This window comes from Acipenser ruthenus, chromosome 22 (assembly GCF_902713425.1).
Source record: "Acipenser ruthenus chromosome 22, fAciRut3.2 maternal haplotype, whole genome shotgun sequence".
Lineage (NCBI taxonomy): Eukaryota > Metazoa > Chordata > Actinopteri > Acipenseriformes > Acipenseridae > Acipenser > Acipenser ruthenus.
Window position 1 is genome coordinate 17,241,515 of NC_081210.1, and position 22,745 is coordinate 17,264,259.

Below are 22,745 nucleotides of genomic sequence, written 5' to 3' on the forward strand. Positions count from 1 at the left end.
GCGACACAGAGGCAGTGCGAAAGGGTTGGAAACTGCCAGATCTATACAACTATTATAAATTGCTATTGACAAAACTATGATCAAGACTGGTACATATTCATCAACATTGCTCTTCTTAACCACACTGAGGGCTGTAAATGCGACAAAGTTTTCGGCGTTAGGCGGATTGGCGCCTGTAACACACAAAGCCTGCCTCTCCCTTTCAAAAGCATGTGTCAATATTTACGAATGCACTATGACGTTGGTCTGTTAGGGGAAAACACGCAGATCACATGTTAATAAACAAGTGCGAGAAGGACGCTAACAAACAAATAACAATTTCATAGAATATAAATGCTTGTAGGTGCAGAGAGGTGCTATATTAACATCAGCAGAATATGGTAACCCCAGTTTCATGCAACAGTTGTGACGCTGACCAAACGTGTTGGAGTGTTGTGTACAAATTTGGTATTTAATATCGTAAATAGCAGAACCAACTTACTGCAATTTAAACTTTTTTTTACTGAAAAATAAACTAACGTAATCATAAAAGCTGTCTGTGTTATATGCTGTCAAATCAGGACTTCATTAACCCTGAGCATGGGAGCTGCAGCATGCTTCCCCCCTCAGGTGCACAATTCCAGACAACACTTGCAAAATATTTAAAATATAAACATGCCGAGTTCATTGCAGTCATCAGTTACAGACCAAAAGTGCTTTAATGTTAAATTTACTGTATTGTATTATTAAGACACTGCTGATACTCAGCCCTATTTTGCAAAAGGGTCAGTGAAAACTGCCAACTTGCCACCTTTGAAGAAGGGCCCAGGAAACTTACTAGTGTAAGTTACCAATGAATATGGGTAAAAACACTTGCACTGCCTTTGTAGACATTGAATGCTTTGATTGAATAAAATCATGATTACACGGAGGGATCTAGTTAGTAGGGCCTAAATGTGTACAATGGGGACGAATATGCTTTCTGATTTTTTTTTTTTTTTTTTTTTCCTCTCTCTGAACAAAGTAAATGGTCTGAAACCGATGGCATTCTGTCCTTTTAGTCTGCAAAAATAAACTGAATTTCTTGCTATTAAGAATAGTGGAGAATGTGTGATTTGTTGGCTGATGGTAAATGCATTTAAGGTGACTGATTTACACTGAGCCTGATATTGTGGATGTTGAATTATTCTGATGAATCCAGTAGGAATTGGAGGTAAGCACTGGTTGAAAATCTGGGAACCCTTTTTAGGTAATTTTCAAACTCGCCTCTGGTGGTCCATTCTTATAAGTGAATTGCATAGAAGACACATACCTTTCCCCTTGAGGTCTGTCAAGTGTTCCTGCAGCCTTGTTAGCATTGGTAATGAAGAGAACTACATTTAAGCAGCTCAGCTACAAACATGTAAACAGTTTTGTCACAACTGGCAGTTGTTAAATTTACAATCGGGTTAGTGATCTGAGCTGGGTACCTGTGCCAACCTCTAAGATAAATATTTAACTTGAAGCCTTAGTAGAGGTGAAGTATGAAAAATACCTTGTGTCCTGGTAATCGAGGACTGTATGGGGGGGGGTTGGCAAAGTTCAAATCGCCAGTTTTTATTTAAGACTAACTGTGCATGGTTTGCAATTAACCCCAAGCTGGTTTTTGTTTTGTTTTTTGCTTTTACATGTGTGATGTTCATACTAACATGATTGCTGAAAATAACAAAAGGAATTGGTAAATTATCGACTGCCGATGGTAAAGCCTTCGCAGATCCAGAAGTGCTCCGGAGATTGACCTCCTCTGTCAGCTGCGCACTGGATGAAGCTGCTGCTGCGTTGACTCGGATGAGAGCAGAAAACACACTAAACGCTGGGCAAGCAGACAAGTATGTATTTTTTGTGTCTGGTCTATTTTTATTTAGGTCATTGTTTTGTGATTTCAGTGTTTTAACCCCCGACGCACTGTTTTAACAAGCAGTTCTGAGACTCTGAGGTCAGGTAAGCCAAAACGGACCAATTAATGTAAATGACAATCCAGAAACATATACAACCCACGTCCCTTTTTTAAATGTATAATCTACAGTAATTATTATTATTATTATTAATTTCTTAGCAGACGCCCTTATCCAGGGCGACTTACAATTGTTACAAGATATCATATTATACAGAATTTCACATTATACAGATATCACATTATTTTACATACAATTCCCCATTTATACAGTTGGGTTTTTACTGGAGCAATCTAGGTAAAGTACCTTGCTCAAGGGTACAACAGCAGTGTCCCCCACTGGGGATTGAACCCACAACCCTCCGGTCAAGAGTCCAGAGCCCTAACCACTACTCCACACTGCTGCCCACATAATATAAATACCCGCATCTGTTTTTCTCTTTTGATTAGCATCCATACATTCAAAACAATCAAAATAATTCAAAAGTAAATCTATAAGAAACTACGTCAAGTAGACAAACGTTTCGGCCGGTGCTACCTTCAGTGCACTGGAGAAGGCACGAGCCGAGACATTTGTCGTCTTCACTTAGTTTTTTACAGTTTTAATTGTTGCTTTTTATGAAGTATCTCCTCTTACAATTAGTTTATTCACAATAGTAAATCAATTTGTAAAAAAAAAGCCTATTTTGGCTAGGTGGAAATGTACAAATTTAGTATTGCATGGCTATTAGAGGTTGGGTTATTCCATGTTTGTTTCTAACGGTGTACTGCTGTACCATTTAAAACCAAAAAATAATAGTTGTCTGGACTACAAGAAGTTTAATACCTATTACATGTCCTTCAGCTCTTTGGCATGGGTGTCGTTTTGATGATTCACCTATGAAACCATCAAGTTTTTTCATGGAGTGTCCCAGGTTATAGTTGTTTCCAAAAGTTGCCAAATTGTAGAAAATGTGTTTTAAACAAAAATACTGATACCATCAACTAGTTAATTTGCATTGGGTAGGATTATGAAATACAATAAGCTAAAAAAAACACAGCTGAATTGCCATGTAGTAGGCAGTATCTTGTGTAATTGAGGCATATTTGTTTACTTTTGAGTTTTTAAAATTCACCAGCACAATCCCAGTAATTTTAGCAGTTTGGTTATTTTTAGCCGTAGTTTGGCGGAGGCCTGCTCAGACGGGGATGTGAATGCTGTCCGTAAATTACTAGATGAAGGAAGAAGTGTAAACGAGCACACCGAGGAGGGCGAGAGTCTGCTCTGCTTGGCCTGTTCAGCTGGCTATTATGAACTCGCACAAGTAAGTCTTCATTGTATCTTGAATATACGTTTGTAACATGTGTCTTATAGTTTACCGGTTAATATAGTTAATAATGCTGTAAACATCCTTGTCCCTGGGTTTTTTTAAATTTATTTTTTTATTTTTTTATTTTGTGGCAAATCATATGCACCAAAACACTACAGCCTATATTTTCCCCTGTGGGCAAATCACTGGCAAATTGCCCACACCATAGTAAATGCATTACATGGGCAATGTGCCCATAGCGAAAAAAGGGCCCTACATGTAAGACTATACAATCTGTCAATGAAATGTGCCTCCTCTTTACAATGAGCTGTGCTTGTACCCATCCTACCATTAATTAGCTTCAAACCTTTTTACTGCACTCCTTTAGCCTTTTTATTTCAAGCAGTATCTTTTGAAACTTCTCCAGTTCAAGGTATAACGCTAATGGAGCTACCCTTTCCTCGACTTTTTAAAATTTTTTGGCAAAAACATATTTTGTTGATCCAAATCTGTTTTGCCTCTCGGTAGTAATGAATTCTTCCCAGTTAGCAGTTTGTTCTCACGGGGGTGCCTACCAACATGAAGCTGGGGAGTACAGGGTTCATGAAAGTGAAGTTACTTGGCGAAATAAATCTGAGATTGAGCTTGGGTACAGCCCTCTGCTCTGACCACAGGGCTGACACTCACTCCAGACTAGTGTGTGGTTGGATTTCCAATTCTGAAACCTGTTTAACACATGTGACTGGCTGACACTGCTCCCAGTGCTAAGCAAGTTTGTTCTCGCATTAGGTTCTGCTTGCTATGCATGCAAATGTGGAGGATCGAGGGATCAAGGGAGACATCACCCCTTTAATGGCTGCAGCAAGTGGGGGATATGTGGACATTGTTAAACTGCTTCTGGTTCATGGTGCTGATGTCAACGCCCAGTCCTCTACAGGTAACCTGCCATTTACATGGGAAATGTTTTAAAACTAACCTCACCGTATATATTCTGTGAAACTATGAAGCCGGGATGTTTAATTGTTTTTGTGTTTAATTATTCAGCACATTTCTTTGTTAGTTTTGTTGCACATACATTAGAGTGCTGTGTGTTTTAAACTGTGTTTGGGTGATCTGTACAGTCCTGTTACTGTGTGACTTCTGTTCCTGTAGAAGTGTAGGAATTGGAAATCCTGGTTTGGGTTTTCCAGCAGAGTAAGTAAGGGTTTTCACCCGAGGTTTGTTTATTTTCTTTATCTTCTGATAAAAATCAATATATATATATATATATATATATATATATATATATATATATATATATATATATATATATATATATATATATATATATATGGGTCACTCCAGCTCAAGTCGACCCCTTGTATGTTGTCATCTTATTTTTTTGGTGGAATTCCCTTGAATCAATCTTTAAAATCAGTTCCTTCAAATTATTATTATTATTTATTTATTTATTTATTTTTATATAAAGTTGTGTTTTCACGGTACAATTTCTTTGCAGAATCGTCACTGAGACTGTGTCCAGGTTGACTCTGGTTTTAGTTATCGGGCTTTCTGGTAGACATGGTTTCAGCTTATTGTTAGCGGTCATTCACAGAATTTTCTCTTCTTGAACTATGACACTTGCAGTCGTGGCACATCTTCGGAGTGCGACTGCCACGTTTCATATAGGTCATTGATGAATTTACCGGAATGATGAAATCAGGTCTACCAGAAAGAACCCTTGTTACAAAAAGGTCTCCTCTGTAGGTTTATTTTAAATAAAACTAAACTCTTGGGGTGCAATATCCCATAACCTCAGCATTGGACTAGGGGTAGGCCAGTATAATATTTTTATGGTACGATATTCATCAAAAATAAAACACCACGGTAACCTTAATATCATGGTGTACATCATGCAAGTTATAAAATGAAGGCTTATTAAAAATTGAGAAATACTTTTACTGTAAATTACTAACACAAAAAATCACACTTCCTTTCATGGAATGCTTTTAACTTTTTTGTATTTCACTAAAACCAAAAGCCAAAAAAAGGCATAGCAATTAACGTCTTTAAAAACAAAACAAAACAAAAAAAAAATATATAGAGATAGATAGAGATAGAGAGAGAGATGTTGAAGTTGTACAATGTTAATATCCACTGAAAGTATACAGTATTTTACCTTTCCAAACAATTGACAGCCTGAAGATTTATTAAGAAAAACATATTCACTCTATGATGATATATATATACCCTACAATTTACCTAGTTTGAATGTAAAAAATACAAGTTTTAAAATTCACATTCATTTTTCTTTAGAAATGTCCTCATAAGTAATTTAGGGATCTCCTACCTAAAAACTGTAACATTACCAGTGGTAACCACAACCCTCAGAAACTAGGATCAGAAAAGTTTTGATTTCACACCAGATTGTTTGAGGGGTGCGCAAGCTGATCTTTTCGGGTCGGTAAGCATTCTTGGTTATGTAAAGCAATTTAGTATGCTCTCAGATAATGCCTGTGCTTTGAAGACATAGTACACGTGTTTGTTTTTTTTTAATGCTGTGCAGCATTTCAGTATCTTATCGGTTTGGGGCTTCAGTGAAATAAATGTTTTGATCGGTGTGTTGTCCCTGAAGTTTCTCTAACAATATGAACTGTAGTGAAATATTTAGAATTTCTTACCTAGTATGAGGAACTCCACACATCTTTGATGCAAAGGATAAGAAAGCCTCTGAAGGGTTCCCCTTTCTATGAGGCTGTCTGGAGGCCCAATGGACTGTATGGTAAATAGCTGCATACAGATATGCACTTGCTGTTTTAAGAAGGCTTTCATCCTTTCTAACACCAATACCCATACCTAAATAGGTGAGTGATTCCTGTTGCATCTTTTAAAAAATAAATAAATTTAAATTAAAAAAAAAAAACCCTTCTGAAGGCGGTCTGGAGACCCAATGGGCTATATTTGGTAAATCATTTGCATAGGCTAATGCTGCTTTAAGAAGGATTTAATCCTCTCAACGCCAATGGCCGACCTAAACACATAAGGAAGTTCCCTTAACATCTTAAAGGATAGGTTTACTTGTTTAACAGCCTAAACTGAATTCCATTCTGGCTACACCAGCTGCGAGTGCACCCCCCGGTCTTCCACACCAGAGGATTGACACCTATCTGAAGAAGGATTGCACCACCTCTTCATGCAACAGGTGTGTTAATAACTATAACCTGTATGTCACCTGATATCAACACAAGCTAGGGGAAAAGCTGTCTGCTGCCTGGCAGACATCTACACGAGCAATATATAACTGGCCATGCAGCGGAGGGTAAGTATGTCGCCTCGATTTACCAGGAGGCTGCATGTTATACATTTGACACTAACGTCATGTCTGTGACAAATGTCATCACTGCAGGTAGCTTTTTCAGATGAAGACATCCACATTCTCAGCATTCACCATGGTGATAGAAGAAGTAGCACTTCCTCGAGGACAGGGGCATATTGGTCTACAAGGAAATATCCCCGCTCTCTACAGCATACTCTGTATTCCTGGAGACTCAGTTGTATACACACTCAGGATGTGTATACACTAGAATGTATTCCACATAGGAGGGGATGCCCACAAACCATCAGCTGTGTTGGCTGTCTTCTAGATAGGGGCCAGGCCAACAGCTCAGCTATTTCAGCAGTTTCTGGGCACTAGCAGCAGTAATCTCTGTGGTAAGAGAAGCAAAACTATACACGTGACATGCACAGGGGTGTCTCCTTTCTTCTTTAAACTTTTGTCTTTCCAGTTTCCCTCTGCATTAAGCCTTGTCTGGGAGCTGCCAATAGGCCAGCAACACTCAGATAAGTATATTAAGACGAAGCCAGTCTCATCCTTAGCTCCTTGCTGGCCCAAGAGGTTCTGGATCTCAGATACTGGAAATAGCGGAAGCCGGGCCCCTGCACCTACAGTTGAGCAGCGATATGCTGTCCAGAACAACAGGAAGTTTTCCCACAGTCCTATGCAGTTAATATTAGCTGCCTGAAGATTGAAGGGCAACTACTGAGGAACTAAGGCTGATCTGAACAAGTACAAACTGCTACTTGCTAAAAAAAAAGGCAAGCCACTTTGCAGGCCCATACAAGCAAAGGTAATGAAGTTGTCATCTGGTGCGATCCAAAATCTCTATCTAAATTTCTTATCCTACCTAAGCCACTTGTTTCACAAGGATTCTCCCTACCTTTCATCAATATTCACATCCAACATGCTACCTGGCTGAGAATGTCCCCACACTAGGGTGTCTGGAGTTGTTGGAGGTTGCCACCTAACCCACCCCACCCCCGAAAAGGAAACACATCATCCCTCAAGGGAGCCTTAGCCTGTATTAAATGAACTTATGTTACCACAGTTCGGACCCTGGCTAACATGTAAGAACAATTTCTAACTTGGGAAACATTTTCCGTGACAGTGATCTCCATAAGGTTCACAAAACCAGGACAAAACTGACAAATTCAAATTCATCCTGCATCGAGTTCTTTTGTAGCCTTGGAAAGAAACCATCTTCAGGTCCATCAAAACCCACAGGGTAAGGTATGGTGACTATAGGGGGAAAACAAAAATTTGCCCAATACAGGACGTCTGTAACGCTGTAACCTAGGCCTCCTTAGAGACCTTTTATTAGCGTTAACTTGAATGTGTCTTCCTCTCAGCCTACTTTGCACAATGTATATTATGTCTTGTGTCTTCCTCGACCAAAATCTAAACCCACCAGCCTCTTGTCTTCATTCTTTGGGATAGTTCACTTGGTGTGTGGAGTTCATCATACGAGGTAAGAAGATGATTACCTGTAATATGGTTTCTTTGTGGGATGTTTTCATTACTGTCTATTATTTATTTATTTTAATTTTCAAATAAATAGGACTTGTCACCAAGTTGTATTCAATTACGTTATCTATTGAAATTATAATGGGCTGTATGCAAAAGGTTAAGAGCGGAGTAGTTTTTTTGGCACCAAGCCCAAATACAAAACCATTGAAAAATGTATTTTTTAACACCAAGACGTATGTTACTGGATTTGTCTACAGTCAACGTGACATTGCGCAAGTAAGCTTCCAATGTAGTTACTAATGATTTACATATAGTTTGTACAGAAAAGATTTGTTTGTTGCAGTCACTTGTCACTACTTGAGATATTGAAACTTAATGTTGAATTAATGTATAATCAGTTAACAGTAAATTAAAATAAACTGACTACATTACATTTAGTAGAGCAATGAATAAGACAAACATATTACTGTAGCTTTTATTAGGCAGCATTATGTCTGACCTTTAAATATAAATAAAATGATGCTTCAGACAGTTAACCCAGCTGCCCATTTATTTTGGCAATTTCCATATCAAAAACTGTTTATTCATTCTTGGCCCTCTTAAGCAACTTGGACAGTGTTCAAAACAATTTTTGCTATATTAAAAAAAACAAAAAAAAACTTTATTATGAAATATGGAAGTATTATTTCAATAGAACTTAAATAATAACAATGTTTTTACAATTGTAGCATTATAACAATATAGATCACAACATAACATACATTTTGTGAGTGAGTTAGAGGAAAATAATTCCATCTAGGGTTTCAATAATGTCATAAATTACGAGTCCGAAGGTCGAGTAATTTATAAACTGTCACAGAACCCCGAGATGGAATTGTTTTCCTGTAACTCAAGAGGCCCATCTATTATTTTTTGTAATACATGGATACCCTTGTGATGCTCATATTGAAGACGATGAGGTTCAGCATTACAGTTGGTTTTTTTTTAAACATAGTGTTTCAGTGCTGGACAAACGTTCCATGTTATCCGTTAGTGCTTCAGCTTTATTTGGATGGTTGCCTTTACCTTGTTTTAATTTCCTGTTTTTCTGAGGTACGAATGTACCAACTTTACTTTTTTTTTTTTTTTTTAACGTATTCTCATTTTGTTGATCATTAATGAACATTTCTGTACTGTGGGTGTTAGAGTGATTGAAAACAAGACATTTTGTGTTTGAATTGAATTGGTCTCGGAGTCGAATAGGTCAAAGTTCAAGTATATTTTCCTCAAGAGTATTATGCGTTTTTTTCGAATGGCTCAGGATGCAAATATAGCTTTCATCCATGTATTTTATATATATATACAATAGAAACTTATCACTTATATTTGAGCATCAAAAGACTGTTTTAGAGCAGGTGCAGTGACTTTTTATTGTGCTGATTAACAATTGACATCACGAAGATGCTGCAAAATGATCTGCCTAGTCCAGCCTCCAACATGCCGATTGCACGAAGGCGCTGCTCTCTTGACAGACGTGGCATATTGATTTTTTTTCTGTGATTCTTTTATTGCTTTTATTCAAGTTTGCAATTCAACAGCTGAAATCACTCCATATCCAATGTCCAATCAACTGTCTCACTAATTAGGTGATTAAGTGCCTATGCTTCAGTCATAGTCACTCAAGCGTGTCATGGTCAAGGAGTGATTAAAAAGAAACCAAAAACATTTCGTCAATGTCCATCATTTACATACTTTTTTACTTTTTCGAAAATAAATGTGTTATAATAGTGATACGTTTCTTTTGATGCTAGGTGTGTATGTATGTATGTGTTTGTGTGTGTGTGTGTATAATATATATATATATGTATAATATATATATATATATATATATATATATATATATATATATATATATATATATATATATATATATATATATATAAATTGCAGCATTATAATAGTGCGGCAAATAGTTATTGTGCAGTCATCACTTTTTAGAAAATATTTTTTGTGTGAGATTTCAAAGCAGACTTCAACTCTTATCAGAGCTAACGTCTTTATCTAGCACATATACATTAGAAAACTTGAGTCACAAATTTTCAATCACGTCATATACTGTATCTTTAGTGTTTCGCGTTTCCGGTTTATTCTGAGTTTTACCGAAAAATTACAAGATTGTTTTTTTTTTAACTGGATGTCGGTTTTTACTGATTATACCCGATTTTTGTCTCCAATATTTTCCCAGTAATGAAAAATAAGCAACACATTAAACTAAAACAATGAAGTGAACAATGAAGTGTTAATGAGTTTGTCGGAGCGCTGTGCTTTGCTGGACAGCCACTGTTTAATCCAGAGAGGTTGTATTGGTGACTTTGTGCGACAGTACTGTCCATCAGCTAAAACATTGCCTAACGCCAACAATCACTAGTATTTGACAGAAAATGGCGATGCTTTAGTTGGTAAACTTATGGAACGCATTGATGGAAATGTCCAGTGTGATTTGACGCGTCTCCTAATGGCTTGGACCATCCAGTTCTGTCAACTCTTTTTTTTCTTTTTATGATTTCAAGGCGAATAAACCTGGCTTGTTTTGTGCTGATGTCATTATTATCTGTGAAGTGTAGCTTACTTCATCAGCAGAATAAATCTGTCGTTATGACTAGTACCAATCCTGGTAAGGTTTTCTTACAACAACACCAACAAAGAAATAAATACCTTCCGCTCATTCTCTATAGCAAGTGTCCATTTTTTATTGTCAGCTGTGCTTACAGTATCTAAGGATGGGCCGGTCTGTCAAGCACGTTTCTTAGGGACTGCTGCCATCTGCCAGTGAAAAGCTAAAATATTGATTTAGTGTAGCACAACGTAAAGCCATGAGAAACTTTGCAGATGCACAGAGAAATGTCTGCACACTATTCTCATGGGAGTGACAAATTTGGACTTGCTTGTGCTCCACGTGGAAATTGAGGGATAAGCAGCTGGTATCTATACCTAACTGTTCTTCAGCTCTTTTGTAGCGGAATATTCTCATCAGTCATGATGTAAAGTGAACGAGAGACCCGGGAAGCCTGTGTTTAGAAGCAAGTTTGCAGTAGAGTAATGCAAGGGTAAAACAGTGGTGATGATGGTGATTGGCAGTAAAGTAGAAGTGGTTGGAATGTTCAAGAGGCTAGGTAAGAAAGCAGAGTAGTACTTGAGACTTGTTTTGTACAGGATGTTGAATAAAAATGCTCAAATGAAAATGGGATTTTCCTTCATTTTTCATAGGAACACAAACAGCATTAACTATTGTATGCCGTAATTACGTAACAAATGGTGTCAATACCGTAATATACCTAAACCACGGTAAACTGCAAAACTGGTATACTGACTCGCTCCGACATTGGACTACATAATGTTGAACTGTGTTCGTCCATGTTTTAAAATCCTGTACCTTTTTTGTTTTTAGGCAACACCGCACTCACTTATGCCTGTGCCGGAGGCTTTGTGGATGTTGTGAAAGTGCTGTTGAAAGAAGGAGCGAACATTGAGGATCACAATGAGAACGGACACACTCCGCTTATGGAAGCTGCTAGTGCTGGCCATGTGGAAGTTGCACGTGTGCTCCTAGAATACGGAGCTGGTATCAACACTCACTCCAATGAGTTCAAAGAAAGTGCACTTACACTGGCATGTTATAAAGGTTCGTGATTCAAGGGAACTTTGATACAAACTTTTTGCAGAGAGCATTGAGGTAATTCCTCCTAGATTTTAAATTGTACAATTTGCAGTTGCAGACAAATACTGTGGAATAACAACCCATTGGGAACATAAATTGTTTAAGTTGGAGGAAGATGCTGTTTAGATTTGTAATTTAGATTTATGGTATTCAGCTTTTCAGGTTGTAATCAGAGTTTAAATCTGTGATGTACAGGACACTTAGACATGGTGAGGTTTCTGCTGGAAGCTGGGGCTGACCAGGAGCATAAAACTGATGAGATGCACACAGCCCTGATGGAGGCCTGCATGGTAAGATAAGGCTATGGACAGGATCTGAAGGCCTGTCTGTGAAGGCTGTTTTAATAATAAAGGGATTATAAATGTAATCCATTCACAAGGGCAATACACAAAGCCTCTTATGTTTGCATGCCATTAGCTGAAGCTAACTGTCATGTAATGCTTAAATGCTCAGTGTATTCTGTATATATGCTACACCGTATAACAGTTTTTTACTTTTCTCCCTTTGTTGCTAAAATTTGTGGGATCTAATTTAAGTCTTAAATTGCCTAAAAGAAACAGAATATAAAGAGCTTGATTGTACCTCTTGTCAAAACCATAAGAAAATGTCAGATTTGGAGCAGTTGTATCCATTTAAACAGTTAAACTATAGGAAGGCTGTAAATGTTTAAAACAATAAAGTATACTCCTATCTTTTGTTTACATATTTACGTCTGGTTTCACAGACCTGATTTTAGTATAATCATAAACTACCTACTTTCACCTTAGATAAGGTACTTGGCCTAAAAAGGAAAGAAGAAAAATAAAGCAGAATATTTCCTTTCTGCAATCATATTATTCAAGTTTATGTATAGATGAGGGATGCTGGCTAACTGTATTTTCCTCCTCCTTAGGATGGTCATGTTGAAGTTGCCCGCCTGTTGTTGGACAGTGGTGCCCAAGTGAACATGCCAGCTGATTCCTTTGAATCTCCACTGACCCTGGCTGCATGTGGAGGACATGTGGAACTGGCGGCATTGCTTATAGAGAGAGGTGCAAACCTGGAAGAGGTGAACGATGAAGGATATACGCCTTTAATGGAAGCTGCTCGGGAAGGCCATGAAGAAATGGTGGCACTACTGCTAGCACAGGGTAAATATCACCTATCAACCCATACTATATATATACACACACACACACACACCATGAAATATTAAGGTCAGTATTCAAATTTCTGATCTCAAATTGATGATCCTCCCACCTCTTTTCAGGAGCAAATATCAATGCCCAAACAGAAGAAACCCAAGAGACAGCTTTGACTCTGGCATGCTGTGGAGGGTTCCTGGAAGTGGCGGATTTCCTGATTAAGGCTGGAGCTGACATTGAACTGGGCTGCTCCACACCTCTGATGGAAGCCGCTCAAGAGGGCCATCTTGAATTGGTCAAGTACCTGCTGGCAGCAGGTATTGCAGGGGCTTCTACTAAATTCAACATTCTTACAAAAAGTGGGCCTATATGTTCTCGAAGCCTGACCTCAACTGCCTGTAGCAGTCCAAACTATGCTGGGATGTTCTCTGTGCAGTCTCTGTGGCTGCAAACTGTTTAGAGACTTAGAAACTATCTGTGAGTCCTGTTGGGGAGGCTTGTGTTGAAATGGAGAACCACTACTTTATATATTTTAAATAAAACTGATAAGGATTATTGTCAACCACAAATTCACCAGTAGGCTCCCTGCAGTATGTGTGTGGAAGTACTATAAGTTTTCTTTGTTTTGACAAGGTAGATTTAGAAACTGGCCAATTAGGACAAATCTGAGTAAACCAGTAAAAATGAGCAAGTAAATGCAGAACCAAACTACCAATATAAAGGTTGTACCTATATCATTACATTTACACTAATAAGAGCTGTGGCATCATTGGTAAAACACTAATCCAAACTGCTCAGTGCACATGGACACAGTTTCTATTATCCAACGATGGAGGGGATTTCTACTGAACACCCACAGAGATGTCTCCAGTACTAACTAATTGCAGCAGTGATAATTGTAAATGGTCAGGTAAATCATTATGTTTTCATGACTTGCATTGATGTGTATGTATTTGACTTTATTTTAAAGGTGCAAATGTTCACGCTACAACAGCAACAGGGGACACTGCGCTGACTTATGCCTGTGAGAATGGGCACACTGACGTGGCGGATGTGCTCCTTCAAGCTGAGGCTGATCTGGTAAAGCAAGATTGTTACGGCTACTATCAGAATGCTATAATTAAATCAGAATGACAGAATCAATATTTTTCAGATGAGACTGGCACAAGATTTTGAATAGCTTTAGCTTCCAGCTATATAGAAAAGAAAAACAAAAATGTATGAATAACTGGGCAATAACCCATGGATTAATTGGCCCACTTCAGCTTGCATTTATCTAGATTGTACGGAGATCTAAAAAATAGCTGTCCGTAAACAAGTCTCGTCTAAACTGGAGAAACAGTGAGATGTCACGTATTGAGAGAAAGAATACAGAAAATCTAAATCTGCTGTACTTCAGCAATCTGAATCTACATAATATTTTCTACTCTTTGCTAAAGGAACATGAATCGGAAGGTGGGAGGACACCCTTGATGAAAGCTGCAAGAGCTGGCCACTTATGCACTGTACAGTTCTTAATCAGCAAAGGTATGTTTTGTAGTAAACTTTTTAAACAGTTTGCTTAAACTTTAAACTATCAGTCAGTACGTTTTACATGAGATTTAAGTTTTCAATAAACAAATGTATTCGGAAAACTGAATCAGAAAATAGTTTTTCTGAAAACGACACTTTTTTTCTGTGTTTACATGACTTGAAATAAATAATACAATTAGATTTCTGATAAATTCAACTGTGTACATGGATTTAATTTTTCGGAAAACGTAGAGCATTTGCGCATACGCAGTAGGATAGGACTAGGATAGGAACAGACAGGGCTTGGTCAGTATGTAGCAAGACAGGCATGAATTATCAGGTATTTCATATGCAGTGAAGTTTCAAATTCTCATGCTGTATTCAACAGATTATTGTGCTGTACATCTCTCTGGTTCTAATTCCCCAGCGTGTGCAAACTGTCTGCCCCTTGCAACAGCTCACTCGTTTCTTCATATAAGCTACTGCATAGTATACGTTAATGTGAATTTTCAATGCGTTTTACCCAGCTAGAATTAATTTGCAGCGCCAACAGTATAGGCAATTTCTGTTTAGTTGTACTAAATGGTACTAAAAGTTGTAATAATGTAGTTTGCTTTTGATCAAATACTTATTACTTTATTTAACTGAATAATATAACTTTATCTGTAACTAAACAAAGGGATCCATGTAAACTGATCAGTGACTGATATCCTGACATCCATTTATACATTTGTTGGGGATTTTTTTGGGGGTTTTCGAACAAATAAATACAGCACACAACAGAAGCATCCCTTGGACTACATATTATATAATCCAGAATCATAAAGCAGTTCCCATTATGTGCCTCTAGCCTGCTTTTTATTTCCACCCTCACACAAGACGTCGTTCTATAATTTGCCATCATACTTTCCTTTCTCCTCGTCTTGATCATGTTTTGTTCTTTTTATGATCCAAAAATTAAGTTGGGCTGTAATATTTACAAAAAGTCAAGGAAGATGCGAGTGTTAATCTATGGACATTTAAATAGGAAAGTAACAAAACAAAACTCGTTCTCCCAACTCCCATTGTTCAGGTACTCGGTCTCGCCTCTGTCCAAAAAGTTTAATCCATTATTGCCAATGTGTTTATTTTATTTTGTCATGCTAGAAATATGTATATAGTTGCTTTAATAATCACATTTGTGGGAATGATGACAAAGTTTCCACATGTGCCGTACACAATCAGAATCGAGTTTTCTAAAGTGTGTTTTTCACTCCATAAATTGTTAGGTTTCGGAATACTATTGGAATATTGAAAAAATCACTTAACAGAATTTTCCGATACGTTTTCGGAAAACGCTTTACGTGACTTGATATTGGAATTACTTTTCGGAAAAATAACTATCTTTTCCGAAAAATATAAGAATTCTTATGTTTCTTGTAAATGCACTGATTCGTATTTAAAGTTGTATTGTATTACTACTTGCGTTTAATTGTCAACGTTTTAAATGACAGTGGTACAACAGCAAGATACTGCACATGATTACATGATGTAAAATATATTCAAGATCTTAGCACAGTGCAATTTCTGTTTGTGTTTACACTCTTAAACTTTTGCAGCTTTTAGTTTTATTCAGTTCTTTTAGGTGACCATACTTTCATATGTTTGTTGGAGTTTTATCAACATTGCTGTGTTTTGGTTATAGGTGCTAACGTCAATAGGGCTACAGCTAACAATGATCATTCAGTGGTGTCACTGGCATGCGCTGGAGGTCACTTGGCTGTTGTTGAGCTCCTCTTGGCACACGGGGCAGACCCTACACATCGATTGAAGGTAAGCAGTACCTTCATGACTGCTCGTTGATCCTTTCTTCAAACCTAACTGACCAGCACAGTGTCTACAGCATCAGTGGAATTCAGTTAATACATTATCTGTGCGTTACATTATAGTACATGGATTGATTTGACCTTGCCATACCTCCAATGACTTTTTTATATATATTTTTTTACCTTTTTCCATGTTTACAAAGGAGAGAAATAATGGAAATCTAATGTTAAAATAACTTGTTTACATGGTATTGGTTGAAGTTAACAATAGATATACATACTGCATTTAAAATCTGTCCGATACATTTTTGTTCTAGTTCTTGTATGTTTTAATAAAACAGCTGCTTCCATCTTACTTCAAACCTGGTTATTTTTTATTTTGGAGAGACAGATACAAAGTATAGAGATTCACTTAGACAGTGGTCTTAACATTTGTTTGACTGTTTCTCTTCCCTTTGTGTAGGATGGATCAACCATGCTTATCGAAGCTGCTAAGGGTGGCCACACAAACGTAGTCTCCTACTTGCTAGATTATCCAAACAACATTCTCTCGGTCCCTGCGCCCGATATGTCCCAGCTTACACCTCCTTCCCATGACCATTCTCAGGTAAGAATCTGTTAACGGCATCTACTCATAGCTTTTTAAATACATGATGTAATAAAGGATAGGTATGTTTGTAGTGGATGAATAAGATATAAAAGTTGATTTGAGAGATTGAGTTAGGGTAGTAATGTAAACACAAATGCAATTTTAAAATGTATATGTATACAAGCACTTCAGACCATTTTACATTAATGCTAAAAAAATAGTCAATTTAAAAAAAAAAAAAGATATATATATATATCTATTGAGGAAGCTTTTTCTTGCTTTGTCAATTTGGTTAGATGTTGGAGCAGGATAGACTGTTTTTATTAAGTTGTACTCTAGTCGTCAGTATGAAGCAGTGCTGAACCCCTTTTCAGGCTCCACGTGTACCAGTCCAAGCTCTTGCAATGGTGGTTCCTCCCCAGGAGCCGGACAGAGCACCTTCCAACATCGCAGCACCACCTCCTGTGGCCAATAAGGGTTAGTAATGATTTATGTCAATTTAAGGTTTTAATTAATAATGTGTATGTATTTACTGTAAAACTTACTGAGACTGGTGTATTTGTAGAAAGGCTTAACTTCCAGCTTTGACTTGCTGGTATAGATTGACAGTAGACAGTGTTCAATCAGTCAGAACTGTAGGGCACACTAGGAGTAGGCTGTGCTGTGATTGAATTACATTGCTCGTTACACAGAGCTACCATAGTGACCCTGTTTTAAAAATGCAACACCGAATATTATACGTTTTACTAAATTAAATTTACAGGTTAGTGTCTGAGTGATGCAAATATAAAATATGAATATATATATATATGAATTTTATGACACATGCAGCTTAACATTTGTAGCATAAACTCCTGGAATACCTTTGCATGCCTGAGAAACACATTGTTGTACCGATTTTGTGTTATGCAACGTAAAATTGCCTGGTTTGTTTCTCAAATCTTCCGGGTGCTTTCACATGTCATGTCTCTTTTTCTTATTCCAATTGAATAAATATTCTCTTGGATGGGTGTTTGCATTTTTTAAATGGGTCATTATAGAAGTGAAGAGACCAATAATGCTGGCTGATCTGCGAAAGGTGATGTACATGTTGGCTTGCTTGGAGTTTAAATGGAATGTTGAGTGGTGCAGAAAGTAAACTAATCCAACTTTAGATACACAAAGTGGCTCACTGGATTTGTCAGTTACATTTTTTTGGTGGAATAGTGCTTGCATATTAAATACTTGTTCTGTTTTGCCTTTTAATTGGTTAGAAACTCAAACTACACTTTCAGTATTTTGTAAGCATAGCTGACAGAACTTCTGTGCTGTCTTTTCTTTTTCTTATTGTGGGTGTGTGGAGTAGTGGCTTCAGAATGTTCCCCACCTCAGTCAACTTTTAGTGAAGGGCTTCATTGCAAACAAGTACTTTTAGCCATTAGTTAGCAAATATTTAGTAATATTGGATAATGCAAAGAGGAGTAATGTACTAAACAAATGCACTAATCAGTTAGAAGCTTTGGCCTTTTACAATTGTGACATTTTTTGGATAGCTGATTTATGTAAATGGTATGTTTGAAATAATGATATGGTAAAGGTAAGTACCACACTGAATTTCTGAAATGGTTTCCTTTTGGATATAAACAGCTGATTGGTGTACAGGTGGGTAGAGAGCCCCGTATAAGTGCACTCCTGTTTTAGTCAGATTTCTTTTATGTGATTTTTGTTTCACCTTTACTAACAGAAAACAATCCTATTGTGGGAGGAATGTGTTGGTGAAATTGTAATCCATGTTTCTTCCTTCAGATTAAAACCACTATTCAAATTACTCTGCAAATTTATAATATTTATTGAATGTGAATGTTAGACACTTAAATCTGAATGTAGAAAATATGTACACACAAGCGTATTTATTAATGTTATGCAGAATTGTAATTCAGCAGTTTTACCTGCTAGCCAAACAGATGGCTTTAAAATGACATTCACATGCAAGATTCCTTCCCTGATCTTAGATTTCTCGGGCACCATTGGGCAGGGTTTCAAAACCCCTTGCCTGGTACGATAGAGAAATGCAGTGTTTAGAATGTAGGAACTGATTTTGATTTGTGAAATTTCAGAGAAATGGTGCTGGTTCATGCTATTGTTGCTTTTAAACATGCAGCCTTTTTACAGATAGCGGATGCAATTTTTGGTGTATTTGGGTCGAGCCACTAACAGTGACTAGTCAGTCATGCATTATTTCTCCATATCCTCAGCTGTGCGTTTTAAGCTAGCTTCCTTATGGTGGATTTGGCTTTGGGATCACAACTTTTTTGTTTGATTCATTTCATAAGTTGTTTCTGGGCAAAGGCTAGACTAGAAGTGTGTTGTCGTCAGTTTAACAAAAGCATTGCATATTTATAAAAACTTAACGGCGGCAGATTTTCTATTGAGCCGAGATTTAAAAAAAAAAAAAAAAAAAAAGTGTATTGATATTTTGAACTTTTTCAATTGGGCAAGTAATTTTTTGCATGGCTTTTTTATTTTATTTTATTTCCAATCGTTTTTCATGTGCTTAGGTGCATCCAAGCAAAGGTCAAGTCCCCTGCAGGTAGCTGAGCATGACCTCCTGCCACCTTTCCACCCATACCAACCTTTAGAATGCATTGTGGAAGAGACTGAGGGCAAGCTGAATGAGCTGGGACAGAGAATTAGCGCCATCGAGAAGGCACAGCTGCAGTCGCTGGAGCTGATTCAGGGCGAACCTTTGACCAAAGACAAGATCGAAGAGCTGAAGAAGAGCAGGGAAGAGCAAGTGCAGAAAAAGAAAAAGATCCTGAAAGAACTGCAGAAGGTCGAACGGCAGCTGCAACTGAAAACGCAGCAGCAGTTTACCAAAGAGTACATGGAGGCCAAGGGACTGAAAGAAGACTCCCCAGAGTTGCAGCAACCACCCTTACTAGCCCAGCAGTGCTCGGATGGAGAGGACGTTGATCAGGCAGAGGAAGAGGATGATCTGCCAGACGAAGACTTCTCCAAGTTACCCCAGGTAGACACCATCCTGTACAGAGAAAGCCAGTCGCAACAGCAACTAGAGGAGACACCCCCACCTATCCAAACAGGGTTCATCCCTATCCAGCCATTGCCAGTGCTGCAGTCCACAGATTTCTCTATTAACTTGGAGAGCCCAAACACAAACACACCTGACCTCCAGCGAGTCATGGTTAACCAGCAGATGTTAGGACAGCAACAGATAGCTGGGCTGGGACAGGGATTGCTGACCCAAGCACCAGATGGATTAATGGTTGCTACTCCTGCACAGACGCTTACTGACACCCTTGATGACATTATGGCAGGTGGGTTAAGACTTTTTTTTTTCCCTTTTCTTTCCTGCTTTACACCTGTAGTCATGCCCCAAACATGATCATTCTTAACACTTGAGGAATGTTTAGAATACTTAGTCTAGAACAGAAGTACCTGTGATCTGGGCTTCTTAAGGAACTTTCTGAACCCTTTACTATACTTAAAATTACTATATAAAAGTATATAAAAACTATTGAAAAAATATAATGCAGCAAGCACTGTCCATGTTAAAAGATGTACGTAATACAAAGCAATAAACTGTCCCATATCTTCAATTATATTAAAAATTGATATCAAAACGTTATTAGTTTTAAATAAAAAAGGTGTTGCTCCCTTGTGTGGTCTATCATCATTGTTTTGGTGTTTTTATTTTATATCTTTTAATATTTGAAAATAATAAAACATGTTGGCTATATTGTTGGGTTCTATAGCTATAGCCAGCCAAGGGGTATTTATTTCCAGGATCTTTTCTGGCTGTTGCTACAGAATCTCAAGTTAAAAAATGCCACCAAACTATATTTTAGTTTTAAAGCAAACCAACCCACAGACTACCCAAGGAATTTAATAGTAAGAAATCGAGTTAATTAAACCAGTTATTACTCCATTCATATTGAACCACAAGACAGATGTATAGGGCTTGAAGTTTGAGTTGACAGCCCGATTCTGTTTCGCCTTATTTTTATTTCAAACAGAGGTGACACATTACATTGGTTGCTCATCTCTGATCCTAATTGCAATTCATTCTTGCAGTTGCCTAGTTTGTCTTTGTGCTTTTTGTTATTTTCCCCCACTCATTTGACAGTTGTCCTGACAGATTTTCTTTTCAGCATAAAATACCCAGTACGGAGTCTACATTGATAGCAGCCATCATTTAAAATCGACTTGATTTGTAGCAAAGAACAAGAATCTTAAACCCAGTTTGTATTGAATAGTTTTCTCTTTTATTAGGATGCAGACAGCTTAACTACTACTAATTTAATATTTAAGGGAGCTAGAGATTTGGAAAATAAAAAACGAAAACTTCAAGCCCTACAGATGTAACACCGGGAACAGTGAAATCAAAGGAACTGAAGAAGAAAGAATCGAAACTGTTAAGCGCTAATGAAGCCAGCATGCCCCTGGGCCCCTCCCCCACATACTCAGAAAATCAGAAACGCCAAGCTGCATAGCCGAAAATAAATGAAACAATGGGTTGATCAACTTCCATTTACCACTGTGTTGTGCTGTAGAAATTTACTTTTTGGAGCAGAGTTGCATGTTGAGGCACAAAGACTCCTCATCATGAATAAACCCCAATAAGTTTGACACAATTCAGTGCATCCTCATTCTCATTCATTTAAGTAGAAGTTCTCACCTGCATCCCAGAATGGCTTTTTTTATGGAGAGATATGCTATTGCTTCTAGTCTACAAGTGACAAAAAATAACATTTATTACTGAATTCCTAGCAATCTAAGCTTTTTTGTTTGGATAACTGTTTTACTACATGGAATAGGCACACAATTCCACATACACAGACATGTTGGGATGGTTGTGCTTCTATTTAATCCTGCTAATTTTGGCAGTTTTTCAAAGTCCAGAGTAAACGTTTAGTTGATAACTGGTTTACCTGAAAGGTGGACTTGTTGATTTCCAAAAGCATGTCATCAACCACAGGTATATTGCCATTAGTTAGTATGTAATTAGTCTCCCAAATAATGCAGATATGGTTGACCAGTTGAAGTTTCTTTGATGTATTTTGTATTTATTCAAGTTCGAGGTCTGTGTTCTTGATTAAGGCCGTCATATCGGAGTTGTGCTAGAGATAAGAAAATTGGAACAGGGTTTACATAGAAGTCATTTTTTTATATATTAGTCTCCAGAACAGCAGCGTATATGATGAAGTCTACTGTCCTGCTTATTGATTTTATGACAGTGAATTTGTAAATGTGTTTTCTGTGAAGTGTAGCTGTTGTTAAATGCAGAACTTTAGTTTAGAAGGCTATGGGTTCACTGAACGATGTTGGCTCTTATCTGGATGACGGCGGTGGCCGTTGGTCAGTGTTCTATCTGGGATATGACTCCATTTGTAATAATGGCTCTCAACGTTCCAAACCCCTAACACGTACACAAGACCACCTCAAGAAGGCTGCCTGTAAACATGCATTACCCTTGAAGCACAACTGCCACAGGAATTCAAAAGCTGTTCTTGTAACTTAGGAGTCGTATCCCGGATACAACATTATTTCAGTGAGAGAAAATAATTTAAATGGAAGCAAAGGCCAGCTTCTATAGCATCTTGTGACATCTCCAGATCAGTCACCCCGCCCTCCCCTCCTTTTGATTTTATTCTTGCGTATAAGAAGTATTAGTTGGAGTTAGAGGGACCAGTAAAAGTTGTTTGATCTTTCAGCAGGTAGTTTTTTGTTACTTTGATTTTTATAAAGTGATGGTAACATGTTTGCATTCATTAGCAACTTGTACTCCTTTTTGCTTTGCTTGCTTGCATCAAGTTTCTTATTGTAGTATTTTTTGTCTTGCTCGTTGCATCAGTACAGTTTGACTGAGGTAATTGAATGCCAATAAAGCTAATGGGAGGAACTAGATTATGTAAAAGGTGAATGGCACTTGTAGAATATTTTCATCTAATATATGACTAATCAGAGCAGTAGTTTAGGTTTAGAGTTATACATGTTATGTTTGAGTGTTTTTATTATAAAATTGCATGTATCCTAT

The 22,745-nt window shown here is 37.5% G+C and overlaps 1 protein-coding gene across 8 annotated transcripts in view; it reads left to right on the forward strand.

The window, feature by feature from the left end:
* The window catches only part of LOC117973789 (ankyrin repeat and KH domain-containing protein 1-like), a 79,018-nt gene that overhangs the window by 26,530 nt on the left and 29,743 nt on the right, over positions 1–22,745 (forward strand). For 3 of the 8 annotated variants that reach the window (XM_058996035.1, XM_058996036.1, XM_058996031.1), the window contains exons 3-15: positions 1,691–1,847; positions 3,054–3,216; positions 3,991–4,138; positions 11,412–11,645; positions 11,877–11,971; positions 12,574–12,811; positions 12,931–13,122; positions 13,776–13,885; positions 14,245–14,332; positions 16,002–16,129; positions 16,586–16,729; positions 17,086–17,188; positions 19,249–20,025. In XM_058996035.1, the coding sequence (XP_058852018.1) occupies positions 1,691–1,847; positions 3,054–3,216; positions 3,991–4,138; positions 11,412–11,645; positions 11,877–11,971; positions 12,574–12,811; positions 12,931–13,122; positions 13,776–13,885; positions 14,245–14,332; positions 16,002–16,129; positions 16,586–16,729; positions 17,086–17,188; positions 19,249–20,025 (2,577 nt within the window). The remainder of the gene's footprint in view (positions 1–1,690; positions 1,848–3,053; positions 3,217–3,990; positions 4,139–11,411; positions 11,646–11,876; positions 11,972–12,573; positions 12,812–12,930; positions 13,123–13,775; positions 13,886–14,244; positions 14,333–16,001; positions 16,130–16,585; positions 16,730–17,085; positions 17,189–19,248; positions 20,026–22,745) is intronic. The other 5 variants (XM_058996033.1, XM_058996032.1, XM_058996034.1 and 2 more) reach the window with 5 other exon arrangements.